General features: G+C 37.6%; 1 protein-coding gene across 6 annotated transcripts; it reads left to right on the forward strand.

Annotated features, from left to right (window-relative positions):
- Positions 1-88: 88 nt before the first annotated feature.
- Positions 89-14,398, forward strand: kif3a (kinesin family member 3A). Of its 6 annotated transcripts, none has more exons than XM_030145339.1 (19): positions 90-261; positions 740-1,022; positions 1,652-1,796; positions 2,805-2,889; positions 3,097-3,202; positions 3,720-3,859; positions 3,957-4,154; positions 4,334-4,508; positions 4,603-4,701; positions 5,388-5,474; positions 7,147-7,155; positions 7,662-7,818; positions 7,898-8,078; positions 10,547-10,657; positions 10,832-10,957; positions 11,293-11,346; positions 11,489-11,557; positions 11,856-11,986; positions 13,556-14,398. In XM_030145339.1, exons 1-19 carry the CDS (start codon positions 256-258, stop codon positions 13,602-13,604), a joined length of 2,211 nt encoding a protein of 736 aa, XP_030001199.1. In that variant the 5' UTR covers positions 90-255; the 3' UTR covers positions 13,605-14,398. The 6 variants fall into 6 exon arrangements, with proteins under 6 accessions (XP_030001205.1, XP_030001199.1, XP_030001200.1 ...); XM_030145340.1 differs by having other exon boundaries at positions 7,150-7,155; XM_030145345.1 differs by lacking the exons at positions 11,856-11,986; positions 13,556-14,398 and adding an exon at positions 11,809-11,832 and having other exon boundaries at positions 89-261; positions 11,489-11,599.
- Positions 14,399-15,396: the final 998 nt, after the last annotated feature.

Raw genomic sequence — 15,396 nt, forward strand, 5'->3', positions numbered from 1 at the left:
ATCTTAACCCAATGATGCCCTATGCACTGCAGCAGTTATTGTATCCAACCAGTGAGACCCACTTCCCATAGTGGGTCTTGCGCATGCGCACATCGGTAAAGACAGCCGACAACAAGCCATCGGATGTGACCCTTTGATGAAATGGACACTGTGCTGGCAGTTAGATACCTCGGATAAACAGTCACTACTAAACAAAGCCTTTATAATATCCCTCTGCGGTTAACTAAACTATAATCGTGTTTATATCGTCTTAACATGCCGGTAAGTTGCTTGGAGTGGTTTATTTTTTTTGTTTTGTTTGCAGAGGGGTTCCTCCCTTCCTCCGACCTCCCTGATGTGATGCTAACCGGTTAGCATCGATAGCTTATCCGTTTATGAGATATAACTGTCCAAGTGGTAGAGTTCACCCCCACCAATGTAGCAGTATACTTAATTACCCTGAGCATGTGAAAACAAATATCTGCTATGTGTGCGTGTGATATTAGGCAGGTGACGTTATTGTCAGTGTATGTAATGTTAGCTATCGTTTGCTTTGCCTAGCAACTCAGGAAACGGAGGAGGTAAAGCGACTAGCGTCATTTCGGCCAACAACAAATTCTTCATTCTTGAAAATATTTGTTTAGCAGCTTCTCGTGCAATGCCAATATGCCAGTGAGATTAGATAGCTAATGTATCAGCAGGTATTAGCTCCCATTTGATGACGTTCCGCTAACTGTAACTGTCTCATTGGGTTTTTCAGAGTAATAAGCTCGAGAAACCTGACAAACAGGAGGTCAGTGACAATGTAAAGGTGGTGGTGAGATGTCGCCCCCTCAATCAGAAAGAGAAGATGATGGGCCACAAACAGGCCGTCAGTGTGGACGAGATCCGTGGGACCATCACAGTTAACAAACTGGAGACTCCCCAAGAGCCTCCCAAGACCTTCACCTTTGACACAGTGTTTGGGCCAGACAGCAAACAGCTGGACGTGTACAACCTCACAGCCCGCCCCATCGTCGATTCAGTATTAGAGGGATACAATGGTACATGAATGTCACACAGTGAACCAGTCGCTGTTAAATTTTAAGTAACAACTGTTGAAGACATTTTGTTATTTTGTGTTTTCAGAATCCAGTGATTATGGCTGGCCCATGTACAGAATTAATTTGATTAATCGTGTTATTACCCTTGGAAAATCATGAGAAATACTTTAGTCACAGATTTCAGATCAGCACATCCTCTTATGAAATACTGTTTCATTTATTACATACAAGTAACTTTATTTTATTTAAAGTTATTCTTACTTTTTAGAAAATAATGCATGTTGCCCATATGTGCTACTTTTTGTTATTTTTACCCTTGAATGTTCATATTGCACATACTATGCCTTATAGTTCTACGAAAGGAAATTACTCTTAAAGTATGTTCTGTCTTGAGTTCACATAGACAGTAAAAAACATCTAATAAAATTCTTGTACATGATACTGAAAAAAGCTGAAATTTCATTTTTTGGCCATATTGCTCAGCCTCATTGGTAATCATAATCCTCATTTCATTTTAGCTGTACTACAGTGGTTGCACATATTCACAATAATACCATGAAAAATAATATCCTGTGAAGTTTTTTGTTAATTTTTGTTTGTTTGACTTCATTCTCTGCTGTCTATTTCAGGCACAATTTTTGCATATGGGCAAACTGGCACAGGAAAAACATTCACTATGGAAGGTGTGAGAGCAGTGCCAGAACTGAGGGGGATAATCCCAAATTCTTTTGCTCATATTTTTGGTCACATTGCTAAGGCAGAGGGTGACACCAGGTAAGAGAGAAATTAGCCAACAAACATGAAAAAAACTGCACGTAGAATAATACACTGCCTGCCAAAAAAAAAAAACTACACATCTATTGAACTACCTTTAACTTTGGTTACAGAATGCATTTGCTATGGCAGTATGTATACCTGACAATGCTTATGTAATGCTACAATAATGTTTCACCGAGATTCTATTTTGATGATGGTCTGAACTCCTTGATGTCCAATCCTTGTGTGGAAATTATAACCCTGAATCGCTCTTTCATTTGGGCCTGATGAGTCCTGGCATTCAACCCTTGTCATTCAGTACATTCAGTTTGTCAGCTGATCTAATTTTTTGGACACATAACTCTGCTGAATCTAGACCTGATCAGGGGAAGCAACTCCAGATCATAGCACTACCCCCACAGACTTGTACTGTAGGCACTAGCCATGATGGGTAATCACATCATCTGCCTCTCTTCTTTGCAACAGTCAATCTGGACTCATCAGACAGTTTGACTTTTTTCCATTGAAACACAGTCCAATCTTTATTCTGTCTACCAAACTGATGTTTGTTTAAAAAAAATGAGAGGTTACTCACTACATCAGTTAGGGTTAAATAACTTGTAGCTCAAACATTGTAATCACTGCTGTAATTATCTGATGCGAGGGACTTACTTATTTGCTTAGTTAAATTTAGGTGGTGACTCTTTTTTATTTCTTCTCCTTTATGTGTCAAATAGTGTTGTATGCATTTTGTATGCAGTGTTTATTAATCAATATTAAGTCTTCTGCAACCAAACGGGTACACTCACAGAGCTCTAAAAAGTGCCACAGAGTGTCCCCGCAGTTTTAAACTTTTAAGGCAAGACATAGTATTTATTATTTAGTACAGTATTTTGCTTTATGTGCACACATAAATTTCCTACTTAAACCTCCTGTAACCATAGCTGTATAGAACCTCACTTCCAACTACATAATTTCTGCACTTCCTGAAATTATATGTATGTTTATGTATATGCTATAATTCAGGTTTTTGGTTCGTGTTTCGTACCTTGAGATTTACAATGAAGAAGTGCGGGACTTGTTGGGCAAGGACCAGATGCAAAGGCTTGAGGTAAAATGACCAGTCAATTTATCATCATCATTTTTAATCATTATTAAAATGTAGAGGGAGGTGAGTAAATGAAGTCCATACTGGAGGATGTGCCATAAAAGGCATTACAGTCATTTGACAACCCATAGAGATTAATAGATTTACATGTTTTAACTACTTGTGATGTCAGCAGTTTTCTGAGATAAAGTCTGTTTTTTTCCCTGACAGGTGAAAGAAAGACCAGATGTTGGCGTATATATTAAAGATCTCTCTGGATATGTTGTGAATAATGCTGATGACATGGACAGGATAATGACCCTCGGCCACAAAAACCGTAAGCCAAAATAGATCACCACACAAATTCAAACTTTTTGCTGAAATAGTCATCTCTGGTAGATTAAAAAAAACAAAACAAACAAACGCATGGAAATTCAGAGCCATCTTGCTTACCAGGTATTGATTGAGTAAAGCACACATATCTAGTAAAGAGACATGTTTATGCAGGTATTTCCATGATAAATAATAAAAGAACATGGTTTTCAAATGTGCAAGACTAACCACTGTTAGTTTTGTACCATGTGCAATGTTGTGCAACTTTTAAGGATGTAGACTAAAATATCCAAACTTATTTGGTCACTCTAAATACAGCTATTAACTGAAATCAACGTTGCCTGTTAAGCAGTGAACTTGTTTGCAAAAAGACTGTGCATTTTTACTGAACTTAGAAAAAAAAAATACAATGTGCAAAGATAATCATTTAATAAAAATGATTAAAAATGATTTGAGTTAATGAGTTAATATTGATAATATGGTGAATGTTGTTTCTTTAAATGTCATGTGTTTCTCTTTAGGGTCTGTTGGTGCCACCAATATGAATGAACACAGCTCCCGCTCTCATGCAATCTTCACCATTACTATTGAGTGCAGTGAGAAAGGTGTTGATGGAAATCAGCATGTGCGAATGGGAAAGCTTCATCTGGTTGATCTTGCTGTGAGTGTCGACAATTTCTGAGAAAATTAGTAGGCTACCATTAATCACTTCTATCCCATCTAATCACCAATGTACATGCTTCTTCCTCACCTTGCAGGGTTCAGAGAGACAGGGTAAGACTGGAGCCACAGGCCAGAGGTTAAAGGAAGCCACCAAAATAAATCTCTCTCTATCCACACTGGGCAATGTCATCTCTGCTCTGGTGGATGGCAAGAGCACACATGTGCCCTACAGGAACTCCAAACTAACTCGCCTGCTGCAGGATTCACTTGGAGGCAACTCCAAGACCATGATGGTAATGTGAAAGTCCCAAACAGTGTTCAAGTCACACTTGCACTCTGCTCTTCAAACTGAATTTGCATCTGTTTCAAAGTGTGTTGTTGAAATAGTTGTCTGACCTATAAATGTGCACAAACCACTCTGACTCTACTATGTTTCCGTGTCAGTTTTTAAATGACGTACCTCTCTCACCAGTGTGCAAATATAGGCCCTGCAGACTACAACTATGATGAGACCATCAGCACCCTTCGCTATGCCAATAGGGCTAAAAATATCAAGAACAAAGCCCGGATCAATGAGGACCCAAAGGATGCTCTGCTTCGCCAGTTTCAGAAAGAGATAGAGGAGCTGAAGAAGAAGCTAGAGGAGGGTAAGGAACATTTCATCTTCTTCACATGTGAATAACTACACAAACATGCAGTTTGAATAAATGTTATACTATGTGTTGTGATGTGTGATTCTAGGTGAGGAGATCTCTGGCTCAGAGGGCAGTGGATCAGAAGAGATGGATGAGGGTGATGATGAAGGAGGGGAAGCAGGAGAAAGCCGTAGGAGAAGAAGAGGTAAGATTCACCAGTTAATGCACACATCAATTTAAATAACCATTAACATAAATATCAAAAAAATCTCTTATTGTGGTCTTTATAAACCTGTGAAGTGTACATCTGTATGAGATACTTTAATATAGGGTTTAAGTTAATAGCTGAATGGATAATCATTTAATTTCTGTATATTTAGTCTCATCAGTGATGTGTGAGCCCTAAAGTTAACTATCAAACTTATGGTGCTATTGAAGTTAAGTGCTTAATGCTACTCCTTGAAACTAAATGTAACCTAGGACTTTCCCTTGTGTTCTCACCTGTGACTTCCAGCTAAACTAGTACTGATGCAGAGACATTCAGTTCTGAAAATATGATGCAATGCTCTGGTTAATGTAGTCATGTTTCAGGGTGATACTGGAATTGGTATTTCTCTGTATTTTCCAGGTTTTATTATTATTATTATTATTATTATTATTATTATTATTATCATCATTCTTTCCTGTGCTTTAGTATTAGGTTATTCTGAGTTAGTAATTCCCAGATCGTGCGGCTACTGTGAGTATAGTGATGTGTGCATGTGTGCATCCACAGCTGCTGTCTTAGATTTTATATACATAAAGCAGCTACACATTGCTTCTCACACCAACACTTCCCGTGGCTTTTCTGTTTTACTTGTGGGTATGGTGCTTCCTTTGTTTCTCTTCCAGATAGTAGCAGCAGCAGCAGCAGCAATAGTTCAGAGTTTACCCGCTCCTCTTTAGTACCATTGCTCACTGAGGATAAACCTCAGACTAGTGAGTTGGAGCAGCTCTTTGCTCAACCCACCCACCTACCCACTAACTTCAGCCTTTTTCACACATGGAACCCAAAAATGCTAGTTTAATGTTTATTTAAAAATGCTGATTTAGAGTGAAAAAGAGAATTTTAAGTTCAAAATTAAAGTGAAATCTGCTGTGAAAGATCTTTGTGCTGTTCATTCTTAATCAATTGAAGAAAAGAGTGATGAAAACATTGTTAGAGGATATAAGAGTTACAGAAAAGTTATCAGTTTCATGAGCGACTATATGATGACAAAGCATTTTTGGCGTAGGAAAAGTTTCATTGTGGTTTTCTCACACTAACACTTCCAGTAATGGTTAACACACCAGTTAGAGCTGACTTTGAGAAAAATTAAAAAAGTCAATTTGATGAGTTTGACAGTGAATCCTAATATCTACACAGTATTTCAGCGCACAGCTTAAATATATGTGAGATTGGATAAATGCTAAAGCTTTTTCCTCCCTCTCAGTTCCTAGATTACCAACTGAAAGTTCAATATTAACAGTGATATGTCCAGTGTATTGTGGGGGTTTTTGGTGTCATTTTTTGTGTGCACATAGGTGATTTTTCTTAGAGGGAATTTCCTATTTCTTCGATGCTTAAGCAATTTGAGATATTGGTAATATTTCCTTTCTGAAGTCATCTACATCACAATTTTTAAAAGAAAAAAAATCTGTCTTTCTTCAACCCTTTGCAGTAGCTGAGAATGCTGTTTGGAAAAAATAGATAGCATATGCATCATGATAGTGTAGACCTGCAGAAAGAGAAGAACAAGCAGTAACAAGCGCAATAGTGTTTTAGTTTATAGGACCATATATAAAATGCTTATTCATTATATAGGTACTTTATGTTTTATAACTGGACGTTTTTCTAAATGTAGTAATGGTAGTAAACATTTATATTTCTAAAACACAGCAGCTTCATCTGAGTAGGAAATGTGCCAGACCCCATCAGTGCATGTGTGAAAGGGGCTTTATGTTTTCCCTCTGACACTCCTGTAGCTCCAATCCCTCACTTTCACTGACCACTCTCTTGTGTTTTCCTAAACAGAAGGATTTACATGAAAATAATTTTAGTGTTTTCTGACTTGTAAGGGCTGACAAGGATGTCCTATGACAGATGCTTTTTAACATGCAGGGCATCAAAAAGAAATAAAAGTGTTGAACCATGGATATTATCAGAGATTCATAGTTACATATAGTTACTTTGCATGTTGTCAAAAGTAAAAGACCCCAGTTTTGACACTTCTGAATTTTTCAGCTTCTACACCTCTAACTGGCTTTATCATGTAATCTGTTAACCTTTCATCAACATGATTCATTTTGTCACCTGTGTTTTGGTTCCTTAGTTGTACTCACTGATTTTTTTCTTCATGGCTTTCTGTCATTATCCCTGAAACTTTCTTTGTTTGATCTATCTCTCTCTCCCTCACCTTGGCTTTCCTGTACGTGGCATTGAAGTCTGTAGAGTCATAAGACTTTGAGGATCATTCTGTAATGTGTTACTGTTTGTCTCTCTCTCTCTCTCTCTCTCTCTCTCTCTCTCTCTCTCTCTCTCTCTCTCTCTCTCTCTCACACTCTCTCTCTCTCTCACTCTCTCATGGTCAAATGCTGCCTGTCTGAAATGCTATACACCTCTTTATTGAAGAAGAAAGAGGTTGGTGTATGAATCTGTCATATAGCAATGTCTCAACTTGCAATAAATAATCCAGATGGTTGCTGTGTGGTTTAGTTATTACACTTCTAACTTCACTAACAGGGTAACAAACAGGTGTGTCACTATAAGTATTTTTTCTTTGCCTCAGCACTGCTATTATTAGGAGGAATCATATACTTTTTTCTGATTTTTTGCTTACACTAACAAAAATGACTTAATACTGTGCACTATCAAGTAAAAACTTTGTACTGGAAGACTCCAATTGCACTCACAGTTAATACTGGCATTCTTCTAATGGAAACTAAAACTAAATTCAATGCATTTATTCAGGAAACGTGTGTAAAACAGCACAGGTTAAATAATACTAATGCTGATGTAAAAATGCATTAGTCTGCAGTGTAATTCACTTTTAATAATCTTTACTTACACAATTCTTTGGGGAAGCTATGTAGATGAAGACAACCTCCTACCTAAGACTCTGTTTGATACCCTATTTTTCTTTAAAGGGAAGAAGAAGGTTTCCCCAGACAAGATGGTGGAGATGCAGGCAAAGATTGAAGAAGAAAGAAAGGCCCTGGAGGCTAAGCTTGACATGGAGGAGGAGGAGAGGAACAAGGCGAGAGCAGAGCTGGAGAAGAGAGAAAAGGACCTGCTCAAAGCCCAGTGGGTCCAAAAAAATGGAGTAAAACAAAAAGTTTGATTTCTGTCAACATGTCCTAAGTGTCTCATTTTATCTACTTAGGCAGGAGCATCACATTCTGCTGGAGAAACTGTCAGCCTTAGAGAAGAAGGTGATCGTGGGTGGGGTAGACCTTTTGGCCAAAGCAGAGGAGCAGGAGAAGCTCCTGCAGGAGTCCAACAGTGAGCTGGAGGAACGTCGCAGAAGGGCAGAACAGCTGCGGAAGGAGCTAGAGGAGAAAGAGGTAAGAATAGGACTGTTCATCTAGTTTAATGTACACACCACAGTCAGAAAAATTCCACTACCAAGTGTTGCATTAAGTAAATAGTCATTCAGGGTAAGTGGCACGAAAAAGCATCAGTTGCATCACACATTTATAAAACCTCAATGCCAAAATAGTTTAGATGCTGTGTAAAATGTAAATAAAAAAGCATTTTTGGATCATGTGCTCGTATGGCTTCTTTGTATGATTGCACAGTGAAATGTGTGAGCCTATGCAGTAATTTCCATTACAGAATCATTACTGGATTTACTGTAGGACTGCCTGAGGGCCCAAAGGTCACAGGTATTCAGGATCTTTACACTTGTCTCTTTCACACAGAGATTTCTCCAGATTCTGTGAGTCTTTTGATTATTTTAACTACTGTAGCTGATAATTCAGAGTCTTTGCATTTAATGGAACATTATTCTAAGATTATTTCACAATTTTTTGGACGCAGTTTTTCATAGATCGGTGAACCTCTGCTCATCTTTACCTCTGACTGACTCTTTCTACATACTGTTTTTACACACAGTCATGTTTTTTACTGACCTGTGGCCAGTTACCTAATGAGTTATAAAATGTTACTCTGGCTGTTTATTTTCAGTATCACTTTTCCAGTTTTACATTGCCCCCATCCCATCTCCTCAGTTTTTTTGTGAGGTGTTGCTGTCAAATTATGAATTATGATTTTTATATGGGGTACATATAGATATACCAGGAATTCTGTCTGTCCATTGGCACACATTCTTTACGTGTCCCCTTCTCTCAATTTTTTTTTTTTTTTTTTTACAAATTTTTGAAAATTTTGTGAAAAGATTGAAAGTTAACACTGGACTTGCACTGATTAATCGGCCATGCTCGGAAATTGACCACTTTTCACGTGATCGGCCATGACCGTTAACGGCTGAGGGTGTGTTCCATGCTGTACATACCTCACAGTGAGAATGAGCACACCACCATACGACCATACAAAGTGAAAATGAAATAAGACGCTTTACGAATTCCTCTAAGTCTCCCGCTGTTGTGCACCTCATTATCCTTTTTTCTACCTTTGGAAACTTTAATTTGAGGGGCCAGGACATTTGTTTAAGGGGGCATTGCCCACTCTTACCCCCGCAGGACCCGCGGGTAACCGGCTGATGCACTACATGCACTACAAAGCATGCAGAAGTTGGGAATTCTTAAATGGTGTTCTGGTCCGTTCAGTGCAGGGGTTCGCCTTGTTCTCCACATATGTAGAGGCACTTGCTTTTTTCCAAGGTTCTGTTAGATTATTTAAAAGTAAAACTGAGTTGCAACGTGTAATATGTATGGTCTAGGATAATGTGTTTCTAAAGCAGATGGTCTGAGCGACATCAGAATAAAAGTTGGGTGTGTATGATAATTTTTCTTCAAATATGATAATTTTCAGCTGCTGGTATGATACGGGACTCACTAAAAACCCTGCATTTCAATCAATGCACCTCTTTTCATACAGAAAGCTGCTACCTTTTTGCACACTTTCCTTCTATTTCTAAAATAAATGTTCTTATGGGAAAGTTACTTGTTACAATGTCTTGTGTGTTGTGTTTAGAAAAAAAGTAGATTGGAATCGGCCATCCAGCACCCTGCGTATCGGAAATCAGGATCAGCCCAAAAATTGTAATCGGTGCAAGTCTAGTTAACACTCAAAATGAATCCCTGGGTAGGCAGGGTATCACTGAGCAGGAGGGGCAAAGTGTTGTGTGACTGGGGTAGCGGTATTAATAAGCTCCGCTTACTTTTTCACTGTTTTTTCTTAAAATGGTACATGGTTTCCCTTTAAATATCTGATCTTGTCTATGTTCTGTTGTGAATAAAATATGGGTTCATGAGATATGCTAATCATTGTCTTCTGTTTTGTTGTTACAAAAGTTGTAACTTTTGGAATATGATTACTACTCATTCTACAGTTTTGTAATGTTGTGTTTGCTAAGATGCAATGAAAAAACTAAATAAATGTTGTAAGACTTCATTGTTTCCACTAATACAGTCCAGTCGGTACCATTTTAGTCATGCATGCCATGTGAGTATTCATTTCAGCTGTGTCTGGTGTTGATAACAGGGTATGGTGTCACAGAACACATCATCTTGTATGTGATAGTGACCTTGGTTTTATCTGTTGTTTTTACAGTGAAATGGCTCTATCATTGTGGTCAAAAAATTGTAAGATTGTAGTGTTTACTTTTACTTAATATCTGTCATTTGGTTTATACATTTATAAACATGGATTATTCAGATAAAACCAAATAAGAACCACCATCCTCAGAATATTGTAAAAGTCAGACTTGAAAGTTAATTTATATGGAGTTATATGAAATATATTTGTCTTCTGCCTCTTAGCTATACAGTTACTTCTACTGCCTGCTCTTTTACTTTATGTAATGAAAGAATTAACTTGTAATAACTGATCCTTCTCATTTCTATAACAGCAAGAACGTTTGGACATTGAGGAGAAGTACACAAGCCTGCAGGAGGAAGCTCAAGGGAAAACAAAGAAGCTCAAGAAAGTGTGGACCATGCTGATGGCTGCCAAATCTGAGGTGTGCACCACACGCAGAAGTGTAATACTGGGGACAGCAGGATGGTGGAGCTTATAGGGACAATGATACAAAGGGATAATTTACCTCAAGGCTAATCCAGGGGAAAATCAATAGCAGCTGTTGCTTCATTTTTGATTGACCTCTGAAAGAACAACTGGTTTGTTTTGTTGTTAGATGGCAGATTTACAGCAAGAGCATCACAGAGAGATAGAGGGACTCCTGGAGAACATTCGCCAGCTGAGCCGAGAATTGCGGCTCCAGATGCTCATCATAGACAACTTTATTCCTCAGGAATACCAGGTGTGTGGTCCAGTACCTGTGATGTATGTGGTTCACTTACATTTGGGCAGAAACTGGAGATACATATAAACCCCCTTTGCTCCTTTTTTCCTTTCCTTTAACTGAACTTTTTGCAAAGTTTAGTTGCTATTGTGTGCATTCATAATGCAACAGACACTTTTGGCTAAAAAGCAGCTAATACAGTTTGTCTAGTAATAAACAACTTAAGTTGATTAATATGTCATAAATATCCTCTAGGAATATATGCTTGGTTTGATACTAGATACCTAATTAAAGAACTGGCTCGTATGAGCTTTGCACAGCTGATAATGTCTGCAACTGATTCATTTTTGTAGGAGATGATAGAAAATTATGTGCACTGGAATGAAGACATTGGAGAATGGCAGCTGGTGAGTTTTCTTTACATCACTTACACTCACACCACAAGCCCAGCAATTACAGTTGGGTTTGTTAAATGGTGCACATTTTAGTTAAGGATAGTTAAGGTTACATGTTTTTCTGGTAACATGTCTTTCTAACTTCATCTTTCAGAAATGTGTGGCGTACACTGGCAACAACATGAGAAAACAGACTCCTGCACCAGACAAAAAAGAAAAAGATGTAAGTTCTTTGTATATTTATGTCAACTTGAAGAGTGTTTACATCAGGGGTCTCAAACTCCGGTCCTCGAGGGCCACTATCCTGCATGTTTTAGATGTATCCCTCTTCCAACACACCTGATTCAAATGATAAGCCTACCATCAAGCTCTGCAGAGCCTGATAACGACCATCAGGTGTGCTGGAAGAGGGAAACAACTAAAACATTGCAGGATACCGGCCCTCGAGGATCTGAGTTGAGACCCCTGGTTTACATGCATTGAATGCTTTTACTTGTGCCTGTTGTCTCTGTCTCCTGTAGCCATTTGAGGTGGATCTGTCCCATGTGTATCTGGCCTACACAGAGGAGAGCATGCGGCAGTCATTGATGAAACTTGAGAGGCCCAGGACCTCAAAGAGTAGCAAGAGTGGACGTCCCAAAACTGGACGAAGGTAATCAAGTCTCTCCACTGTAGGGGCAGAAATTGCTTGGATATTATCAAGATGCATTTAATGACAAGCTGATTGATGACCAGTTTTTGATTCAAGCTCATTCACTATGCAGTAAATACAAAAAGAGCTGTTGGTGTCAGTGCAGTGTCTTCTAAAACATGAATTCCTGGTGTTAGTCTACAGTACAGCTATACTGGTTCTGATCCAGGTCCCTGTCTGACAAACAGAAAACTATGTGTGTCTGTGTAAGAATATAACTTTTTAGCATGTACAAAGCTGCATTACATTGAAAGCATGTTAATGTTACGTAATATTTCACAGTTTAAGTGTCTTTAGTCAGAGGTTAGTCTGAAATAAACATGTGGCTTGGGGTTTCCTGTTAGTAATATCTTGTACCCATGAAATCAAACAGGATGTCTGACTGCTACTTGGGTGGATTCTATGAACTGGGGTTCATTTTGGTACCTGGCACTTTGCCAGCTTTTTTTAGACCTAATAATAATTGAGAAATATGGACATATTTCCCCCAGGATGTACCTAATGATGACCTCGGATAAATGCAAAAAAATCATACTCTTGCTCTGAGCCATCCCAAAATTAATGAATTTTAATAAAATACTGGGGCTAAAAATAGGACCAAATTGGGCCAGGAAAAGCTACCTATATGTCAGTGCATTTGATCTGGAAAGCAACGCTTAAAATGGTCTTATATACTGCTATAAATAAAGACAGTGTTAAATTGTCGATCCTAGTAGTTTTTCTAATCCAGATATACGGGGTTTTTTATGATCGGCAGTCTCATCCAAGGTTTCGTGTGTAACCCATCGTGTCCACTCACATTACATGCAGAACCTGCCCATTTAAACACAAATAAATTGTGAGTGATTTTGCAACAGCGGTCATTTATGTGGAACATTCTGCCTTGCATAATTAGTTTAATTCCCAAAATGTACCTGTGAGAGAATAAAAAGATATTAATTTTTTTTTACTGTGTTACATGCAGATTTTTGTATAAAATAATATAAAAATATGTTTTATCTGAAAAATAGTTTCTCTTTTATGTCAATGAAATATGTATTTTTAAAATAGACCCAAAGCGTTTCTAAACTTGGTTCATAACATTAATCTACATCTGGTTTGAATTTTTAGCCCCTCTGTCCTGTTTTTAGGGACCAGTTTCATAGAAGCACCCATTTATAATTTACACCTTTAAAAAAGAAAAAAAAAAAATCAGATGCCTATCCAGTCTGACAAAAAACACTTGCAGTACCAACTGGAATTATTTCTGAGACATAATTCTTTTTACTCTCATACCCACTGCTGTTTTTCTACTTATTTTCTACTTACTTTCTCAGAGATAATATTGACTGTTGGTTATTTAAACTTACAGGCTGAAAGAGTTTTTATTTTTTTCTGTTACTAATAACTGGCCTATATATAGTCTGCTGATTTGCAGTTTAAGCATGATCATATCTGCCTAATAATGATCGCTGTTATTCTGAGAATTGAAAAGGCAGAAAGCTTCCTGAAGTTGGTGATAACAATTATCACGTCTCCATCTCCACACAGGAAAAGATCAGCAAAACCTGATGCTGTAATCGAATCCCTTCTGCAGTGAAGACATTTCAACCTTCATGTTAGTCAAGTCGTCCAGTCTGGAGAATTTACTGTCGAACATTATTTAAAAGATTATCTGAATACACTGTATAGTTGACAATGTTTTAAATGTGAAGGTAAGATTTGCTTGGGGACGACCCATGGGTTCGTGTAAGCCCTCTTGGACAAGAGGATCTTTTATCTGTATGATACTGTAAGACTTAGTGAGGATGTCTCAATGCACCACTAACATTCAGGACATAATCTGCCATGAACCAAATTCACCTGCAACATCCAGAAAAAGTTTAGTTAGAATATTAAAAAAAACAGAAGTGGAAATGAATTTGAGACGAGATTAAATCTGTATAAATTTGTTTATTTCACAAGCCAGTGGTTCATGACGGACACCACAATAATCAAGTCTTAGCGTCTAATACATGTGACTGAAAAGTGCGCTTTATTCTTTTTCCATATAGGTCAGATGCATAGGGTCATGCATGCCAGACAGCCCCTATTTTAGTGCCATTTGCTAATCTAAACAAATCATCTTTTTATTTTTTAAATGTCAGAGCACTCTGTGATGTACTGAAATACACAATACATACTTTATGCCTTAGTATAATGCACTAGTATGAGATTTTTGTGGAGCTAATTTAACTTATGTTCAGTAGTTGACATAAACTGACTTTTCTTTTGTATCAAAATGTATGTCAAATGTTTACATACACCAAACAGTGGATATTTTATTTATTAAATTATTTTAATGTTTTATCCCACACTGTTGTTTCATTATTAAATTTGTGTTATTGCAATCAATATGCAGCCAGTATTCTTTTATTAATGTTTGGACTATAAAATGCCAGAAAATGAAATCATGTTTCCCAAAACCCCAGATGATATCCTCAAATGTGTTGTTCTTGTTTCGCTGGGATGAAAGAATTTTGATCTCTCTACTAAAAAAGTACTTTTTACCCTCTGCCCTCACCGCGGGGTATTGTCATCAGTTCATCATCCATCTGTATGTGCACAAACTTTGGTGTGGACTGAAGGCCAAGGTTTTCAAGTGTGGGCATGTTATGTTTTACTACAGCCACTAAAAGCAATTATTGATTTTCCAAAACATTGCAGGTTAATTTAAGAGTCAACAACTTGAATTACTGGAGTGTTCCATCTGTCTAGAAGTGGAGCGTCAGAAAATCCTTGCCCAGTTCTTGACAGTTAAACAGCTGACGTAGACTTCAGTGACAAAGTAGAATCGTTGAAATCTAATCTATGAATCCCACAATCGAGAAAAAAATGTAAGAGTCATTGAATTCAGTACAATCATCAGTGTTCTGGAACTGTAAAGGACTTCAATGGTGAAAATAGCTAGATCTCTTTGCTACAATTCATAGAAGACTACATATTAGCTATTGTTTTTAAGTTTATGATGTGAATATGGAAAAATTTTCCAGTTGAAGAATGACAAAGGTTACTCTTGAATTCTCTTTGAATAATTAACACCTTTTTTGTACATCTTAAAGGATATGACAGGCCCTTGAGAAGTCATGGTAAACTTGAGAGACTTTGAAAAAGTGTGTGGGAACCCTGGAAATCATGCACAAAAAATTACTGTGAAAAATGGAAACTTAAACCAACCACTGTCACATTATAATTTATTGATATATAAATACACAGAATAGAAAAATAACATCTGTAGTAAAATAAATAATCACAGTTTACAAAGAATCTCATTTGCAATTTGCATCAGTGCATCTATGCTTTGCACAATCATTGATGTCCTCAAGCAGGCTCCTGATGCCATATCGTGAACC

The sequence above is a fragment of the Sphaeramia orbicularis genome, chromosome 10 (genome assembly GCF_902148855.1).
Source record: "Sphaeramia orbicularis chromosome 10, fSphaOr1.1, whole genome shotgun sequence".
Taxonomy (NCBI): domain Eukaryota; kingdom Metazoa; phylum Chordata; class Actinopteri; order Kurtiformes; family Apogonidae; genus Sphaeramia; species Sphaeramia orbicularis.

Bases quoted from the DNA above. Each gene is read 5' to 3' on its own strand.
- kif3a (XM_030145339.1), top strand. The intron at 4,702-5,387 runs GTAAGATTCACC...TTTCTCTTCCAG, and splicing joins AAGCCGTAGGAGAAGAAGAG to ATAGTAGCAGCAGCAGCAGC. The intron at 11,347-11,488 runs GTGAGTTTTCTT...TTCATCTTTCAG, and splicing joins ACATTGGAGAATGGCAGCTG to AAATGTGTGGCGTACACTGG.